This window comes from Sinohyriopsis cumingii, unplaced genomic scaffold (assembly GCF_028554795.1).
Source record: "Sinohyriopsis cumingii isolate HCF-2022 unplaced genomic scaffold, ASM2855479v2 utg001311l, whole genome shotgun sequence".
Lineage (NCBI taxonomy): Eukaryota > Metazoa > Mollusca > Bivalvia > Unionida > Unionidae > Sinohyriopsis > Sinohyriopsis cumingii.
Genome location: NW_028315981.1, coordinates 848,919 through 857,256, shown reverse-complemented (window position 1 = coordinate 857,256; position 8,338 = coordinate 848,919). Strand labels below are relative to the sequence as shown.

The 8,338-nt window shown below is 36.3% G+C and overlaps 1 protein-coding gene across 1 annotated transcript in view; it reads right to left on the bottom strand.

The window, feature by feature from the left end:
- Positions 1 to 630: 630 nt before the first annotated feature.
- Positions 631 to 8,338, bottom strand: part of LOC149772655 (uncharacterized) — a 52,362-nt gene continuing 44,654 nt past the window's right edge. The window contains exons 19-21 of the mRNA XM_089947528.1: positions 7,805 to 7,998; positions 5,140 to 5,897; positions 631 to 3,332 (exon numbers count right to left, since the gene is read on the bottom strand). Coding sequence (XP_089803654.1) covers positions 3,179 to 3,332; positions 5,140 to 5,897; positions 7,805 to 7,998 — 1,106 coding nt within the window. The 3' untranslated portion in view covers positions 631 to 3,178. The remainder of the gene's footprint in view (positions 3,333 to 5,139; positions 5,898 to 7,804; positions 7,999 to 8,338) is intronic.

The window sequence follows — 8,338 nt, the reverse complement described above, 5'->3', positions numbered from 1 at the left end:
CCACACATATATCAATTTAGTAATAAAAAAATAACCCTAGTGTTTGTTTTATTTGTGTCTAAGTTTCCTGTTATATATTTCTTAGATTTTAATGAATTTTTTGTTCGACAATGGGGAGTCGGTGTTGGAAAGATATTTCCCAACCCAATACATTAGCCAATTTCGTATGGTATTCGTTATCAAGGTGTTATCCGGATACTTTTAGGTATACGTGTAGGAATTATTATTTATATTGCGTGTTCGGGTCGTGAAGATCAAATATTCGGCTGGGATGTGGTATTCAAATTGGAAACAAGCAAAATACCTACAAGTGTGTAGTTGTTTGAGTTTCGTATGTGTGGTCATTAGGTGAATCGACGAAATTACTTATCTTTATGTCCTACGAAATACAGGAAAACATGAATATCATGCCACGCTCATGCGATTGATTTATTCACTCGATTAGTGACCGCTTGCGTGTAGTAATATAAAAACATTGTACCTAATTTACTACTACGACTGTGTATTTGCATCAACAAAACCGATGACTTTTATACATTATCATCATCAGATCTTTTGAGGTTTAAACAAAAATACAATATATATATATATATATACCCCTATTTGAGTATGTAAGTAACATTACGGGTACAGAAAGGAAGACAGGTGGATACTTCATCGGACTTTGAAAGTCCTCTTAAGAATACATTTAAGAAACATAAATGAATAGCACATATACAAGTTCGCGTAGGTGCGGGTACGTTAGATACGAGAAAATAAGTATTACTCAAGCAGATTGCACTACAGTAGAAATGTGAGGGTGAAGTACATTGTTTACTCATATATCTGCATTGTACTTAACCATAAGGCGTAGGGTGAGCTTTACAAGCGGTGTAAAATTGATACAAACACCCGTGTGTTCATATCCTTAATGTCTTTGTTCAAAATCTTCCGCCCTAAGCCAAATTTTATCGTTTACTGAAAGCCGATACAATTTATGAAAATAATGCGCGTGTGTGGAGGACAATTTCAACAATACCTTTCAAATTATCTTTATTAGAGAAAACAATGTGGTTGTATGTTTTGTTTAAATGGATAGACTGATACGTCTCTATTGTTTCGTGTTTATCTTTAACATTTATAATTATTATATCTTGATGCAGGGAATATACTATATTCTCCAGCAAACTCCATCACAATAGTCATAGAAAAAATATAATTTAGCATAACATATTTCTATATGTTTTGCTATCGATCTGGAGCTGATCTCCTGAGCGTGAAGTTCCACATCAGGAAAAAGATGATAAAGGAAGGACCATCTTAGGCACCTAAGTGATCACAGTTTCAAATTTGCACAAATCTGTTTCATTATCAGCCATTTCAAGATATTTTGTTTTGACCAAGCAATTGAAAATATATATTTCACATTTTTGATGTATTAGATTAGAATATAGAGTTAAAACATGAGTGTCAAATCTCTTTACTACTATTCTAACTTATGTAGTATACGATGAGAAAAAAAGTGGCTAGGGTCAAAAATAGCCATTATCTACTTTATCGATCAACTCGATTGTATGCGTTCTTTGTCAAAAGTTCCAATAAAAAATATGTGAGTGTGCAAAATGGTCCAGAAAGTTTCTTTCTTTGCAACAATGTATTGCCTATATTACAAAGCTGACTTTTTCTTAAGACTACAGGTCACAGGTGAGATAAGACTTGGACTGCAGATTATAACAAAGGTAATCGGCATATTTACCTTTATTTGGTACATTATGCAAGGCTACGAACTCTGTAATTGATTACCGATTGCATAATATAAATTTGATAATCTCTAAAACGAATGGTCAAAGAGGACACAGCCATATACAAAGCACCTGCTCCAAAAGGACAACAATACTAGTCACTTCCCCCAAATTAATTGCAATTATAATGTCTCTGTAAAAGACACATGTCCTTTTGACTGTCCTTTATACACACACATATACATTATTCAACCATAAGAAAATTCAACACAAACTCTTTGGTTATCTACGCTCGAACTTCCCGTATGTTTACTATATTTTAGTCCACTTATAAGCCAGTTCTCTTAGGTTGACCTACAAGACTGATTAAAAACTAAGTCATCTGGTCACGCGGCTGGTCTCTGACGCATAAGTGGCTGCCTGAAACACACTAAGGACAACACTGTTTACACTCTGGCGAGTATAATGTATACACGTCTCTCTTAAACTCGATAATATTGATCAAAGCTTAGTTTAATCACTTTTCATAATGCAGATCCAAAAGTTAAATTATAACATTTCTGAGCATCCCGTATCACTGCAACCCAATGGTGCAAGGGCGCTGTGACAGCATTTGCTTGCAAGCACAATTAATTCTATGTTATGCAACATTATGCAGATACTCTCACCACGCCAGGCATCACAAGATATTGCCCCCACCCCCACACCTTGCTATCGGTGATGCGAAAAGGCGATGGTAGTATGGTTATGAATCGAATGAGATGAACATGTGTGATGGCAGATACACGATGGCATTTGTTCTGATTGGGCAGCGCTTAATCTCCAGATAATTACGTAATGATCAGATTAACTGGTGTTTGCACTGATTTACTTTTCATAAATCTATCATCACACAAAGAAAGAACAATGGTTACCTGTCACACTGGTTAATGATACTATTATAGTTGTGGACATGAGATTTTACTGAAAGCATGTTCCCAAAGGTATTCAATCATGAAGGCTGAATGAATATTTAATAGTGAATCTAATAGGTATGATTAATAATAGATTGATAATATAGTATCCATTGTTAATAATCCATTAACGGTTTTGGTATATTCGGTACATGATTGAGTGGAACTATAATTTTTAATCAGCAGTATTAGTTTTCGAGTGTATTCCAACTTTCAAGTCACATCCATCCTCATCATTATATTACAAAGACAAAGTGAAATGAGGGATTGCTCATGATTCCAGTAAAATACATTCATATATGTAAACTTATTTACATAATAGTATATTGAAGTTTGTAACTATTTACAGTATATGACACAATATGCAAAGTTTTCTAGTAATTAAACAATTTTCCTTCTCTATCTCCAACGAATGCCTGAAATACTACCGACTGGGACAACACATTTCAAATCCGTGATTGATCTTCGTCACTTCGTTTTTCGTTGGCTTTCCCACGTATTCATCTAGAGAGAGTAGCTCGAAAGACTTGAGGCATCACTCCCGCTGGAAGCATCGGAAAACTCTGAACCAGTGGATACTTCCGACGATTCTGAGATATTGGATTCTACCGACTTCTGTGATATCGTATCAAACTCCTTTTTCTTTTGTTCGCAAACCCTGAAAAGACGAGTTCATTTTAAAACTTGCAATACAAAGCTACAAATAATAACATCTTTTCATTAAGGTGTGATCAAATGTTCGTAGACCTCGACGATTGTTTACCTTTCAAAACTTCTTTTGCTTTTAACTTTAAAAAAACCCAATATACTTTGTAAAAATGATTGTGGATCAAAACAAGATTTGTGTATATGAAGGTTTTAGAAAGCATTTATCATTGTGTATAAGTCAAAACAGAGCTCTCTATGAAAATATTTTCATCTGTGTCAATGCTTTTTAGATGAAAAAGGAACGATTATCTTTCCGGGATAGATTAATATTTTTAAATAATATGAACCAAATTAACTACTATCTGTACGATTGCAATTTCTGATACTACCATCAAGAACTAATGAGAACGAGCCGAAAGCGGTTGAACGCCATCGTTCAGCACGTGATTGGCAATACATGGGGGTAATTATATTTGATTGCATAAGAACCATGACACACCCCAAAAAGCAGTACCGACACACGTGAAGCTACTGGCAAGCTTTCTAACGTTTCTACGTTGGTCAAGCCGAGATAAGAACTTAAGGGACAGGCGTTATATGAGTGAATCATCAGTAGGGGAGATCGCCTACGTCCAAATTTATATCAAAGAGTTGAATCAGATTGTATTGAAACTTAGAGATTTGATAAACTCCACACCCAAACACTGTTGATATTTGATACTACACTAAGGGTATTATATGGGATTTGTCTGGTATCTTAATACATTGGATATTGACTACAAATATTGGAAGGACTGCAACTAATTGGGAAACTTCGTTCTCGTCCTTGATTCGTACGTCATTTTTCGCCAGACCGAACGGGTATGCTTCAATAATACCATTTCATCTTCAAACAGAGATGACCGCTCCGGTGGCCTAGTGGTTAGAGCGTCCGCCTCGGATGCGGGAGGTCGTGGGTTCGATCCCCGGCCGAGTCATACCAGAGACTTAAAAAATGGCACTAACAGCTGCCTCGCTTGGCGTTCAGCATTAAGAGGTTAGTGTTAGGACTGGTCGGCCTGGTGTCAGGATAATGTGACTGGGTGGGACATCATGCTACATGTCTGCGGCATGATGCCCCAGTGCTAGACATCACTATAAACTGCCACATTGCAGACATCGTAGCGATATGACTGAAAAATTGTTAAAGCTACGTTAAAAATCAAAATCACATTACACATCACATCAAACAGAGATGATATAGTGTTTTATTAAGTGTGAAAGTTTTGCAACTGTTTGGTAATATGTGGGCCAATGTTTTAGAACTTGGCGATAACCTAATATAAAATGTATAGGGACTTTCGTATGTTGATATACACAAATCTACAAAGTTAAAAAGCATCCATAAGTAAAGCTTAATGTAGGTCCATTGATGGTCACAGATTCGGTCAGATAGCTCCTCCTGTGTCATATAACTCAAGACCTTATAACAATCAATGGACGACCTTCCAACATAGCAACACCGTTCTAGGAAAAGAATTAAAGTGCAATCAAATTAGAATAGAATGATAATGATGACGATTATCACATAACCAATGTTATATATATATATATATATATATATATATATATATATATATATATATATATATATATATATATATAAAGAAACAGACAGACAGAGATAAAGAGAGAGAGAAAGAACATAATGATTGAAAGTCATTTTAAGATTAAACCAGAATGCCTTTTGTCAGATCGAATCTGCATCAAAAGAGGTTTTCTCTGGCATATAAAAAGCGTTTGAATATTCATCAAAATAAAAACAGCTGGCTACTTACCGTGGCGGATTACTGGAAGGCAAGGGTGTTGGTGTTGTTGCATATATAGGTTTGGAGTACTTCAGAATAACGTAGACAACTATGAGACAAATGGTAAATCCTTCTATTGCGAGAATGCTGACTACGGCGATACCCTCTTTTGTACACAACATGCAGTAGGTAGGCGGTTTCTGCGGATCTGGTGGTGTTGGCGTATAGTATATAGTAACTGTAACTGAAGATACCAATGGGGATGTTTCATTGTCACTAACAACAACAGTGAACGTGGCGTTGAATGCGAATTTCAGTTTAATTTGTTGCAACAGGGAGAGCTGACCTAAATTACCAGTTCCTTTAACTGTGAAATATTTTGAACCGAATCCGAATCCAATAATGTAGAAACGAAAACAATTGTCATCACCAAAATCTTGATCTGTTGCTGTGATATTTAAAAGAATTTCCGTTATTTGCGTTTGATCTGTTATATTGATACCGGCAGTGTACAAGGACGGAACTGGAGCAAACTCATTCACTGCGGTAATATTTAAATTTAAGTTTGTAGAAGCTTGCAATCCCGAGGGGTCTTCACAGAAAACATTCAAATAAGTGCTAGTGACTTGTCCTGATTCTAGATCCCAGTTCTGTGCAAGTGTAAGTTTCCCAGTGGTTCCGTTCATATTGAAATACGCTTGATACGGACCGGATATAGAAAATGTCAATACATCTGCCGGGTCCGGATCTTTACACTGTATGGAAGGGGTCCCGACTACTTTGCCTGCCTGAAATGTGAATATGGAATCGTTTTAAAGGCACGTGCATATATAAATACTGAACGTAATATATTCTTACAGCCTATGCACTCTTGTCGTGGTGAAAATTCTGATTATTGATTATACACGAATGGCACTGGCAGAATAAAATAAGGAATACAATTATTATAAGTATTATTTTCTAAAATATGTTGTGTGGGGCGATAGTTTCCATGTAGGTCAATTAATAGCTATTCACAGCATGAGATTTGAAGGGGAAAAAACGGTGTTAATGGAAGCATGGTTAAAAAATAATTTGATCACCATATAATTAAATGAACTGTTTGATTGTTCCTTCATATAGTTATTTCGGTGTCTTGTTTTCAAACCAGATCGCTCTTGTGTAGATATCTTGTACACAAATAGTTAATGTGAAAACAACGAAACTAAGTATATGAGGGAAATATTTTAAAATATACGTTATATAAAGGTGATCTTGATGTTCGTCAATCGGTGTCGATGTGGACCATTTAATGTCATCGATTCACTATGGGTGGGTCCGGAGATGGCTGATCAGTCCGATCCGGGCCCGGAAGAGTCTGTTGCAGTGGGGACATGGAAATACAGGCTGCTGACCGGGAGTTGCGGAACTGCTGTTCCTGGATTTCCAGATCACGTTTTTCAGCTGCTTCACCAGTCTTTTCTGCTCAAAGTCTGCCGCACCAGCATTGACTTGACTGCGACAAGCAGATCGGTTAGCAGCGACACTCTCCCAGCTGTCAGGATCAATGTCTATGTTCTTCAGCGAAGCCTTGATGATGTATTTGTACCTCTTTTTCTGATCACTGTTAGATCTCGTTCCTTGGTGTAGTTCTCTATTGAATATCTTCGTAGGTAGGTGTTCTACCGGCATGCGGGCAAGATGGCCAGCCCATTGGAGTTGAAACTTGCACAGCATGGTGTGGATGGTTGTCATGCCGGCCTTATTGAGCACCTCTGTGTTCGGTACCTGGTTCTGCCATCTGATTTTCAGTAGTTTTCTCAGGGAGCTCAAATGGAAGTGGTTCAGTTTTTTAACATGGCGGCTGCTCACATCCATGTCTCGCAAGCATAGAGGAGGGTAGGGAGAACAACCACTGCGTAGATTTTGAGTTTGGTGGCAAGTTTGATGCCTCTCCTATTTCCATATTCTGACAATGTGACATCTTTAATTAATTCACATTATGAAGCCCATAGAGACTAATGATATTCATGATGAAGAAAACACATTCCATGTTGTAGGAAATCAGTAATGTTGGCTAATATCATTTTAATACATTTTTATATTTATTTATTCTGTGGGGAAATAATTGAAGCAATGTGCCTTTCCCCGCGACACACCATGGCAAATTTCCCAGCCTTGTCTGGATAGAATTAAAACTTGCAAATTCTGCTCGTGAGTCCCTATCGAAACCCACATAGCCACCGTGACTCCATTCAGGCGTTAGAGTGATCTCTTCAATTCAGGTATGAGCTATGTATAATAGTGTAGTCTGAGTTTGATCAGGCACATATGTTTGAAAGAATAGACAACGTTTTTATAGCCAGTACATGTATCTTTAAAACCATGTCCAACATTCTGTAGTAGGTGGAACGCAATGTATAATTAATGTCGAGAAACACTTTTAGCTTGTTACTAACGGTATTAATAATAATAATAATAATAATGATAATAATAATAATAAATTTAATAATAAAATTTAATAATAAAATGTTTGTCAGGGTATTGTATTTCGTGTAGTTGTAAGATCTCTTATATTAAATAATCCCTAAATGTTCAGCTAAATGCATCAAATAAGGTATGTGCTGTGTACATATAAACACACAAAGTTATAAAAAAAAAAGCGGAACTGTGCCATGGAAGAGACGAGGCCTTAAAATTATAAATCTTTGCACACCTTTCCTTCGCCAAAGGTAATGTCCGGTAGTGTTCTGACAAAGTATGGTGCTTCATTGACGTCTGTTATTGATATGTTTAATATCTTAGACTGGTTCGCAACTAGATATTGGTCTCGAACACTGAAAGTGATCTGGTACCATGACAACGTCTCATAATCAAACGCTTGACCCGACGCAAGAGAAAGTACTCCAGCTGAAATGAAACACAAAAAAAATTAAAATATAGGTACGAAGATTTCTTTACTTGCTTCATATTTGTGCATTTTAATATTTACAAATAAATATGCATCGAGAGATTTAAATCTCGAAGAAAGAGTTAAAACAAATGTTTCACCTTTTGGAAATGTATTGCTTATTTATACCATTGACTCACGTATAAAATTGTAATCCATACTATCTGAACTTGGTAGAAATATAAAGACAATGTAATATGACCAGGGAATATAACTAACAAAAAACAAAAACTTACATTGGTAGGAAAACAAAGTACATGGGTCCAGTGAACATGGGATTAATCACATCAAAATGTAATA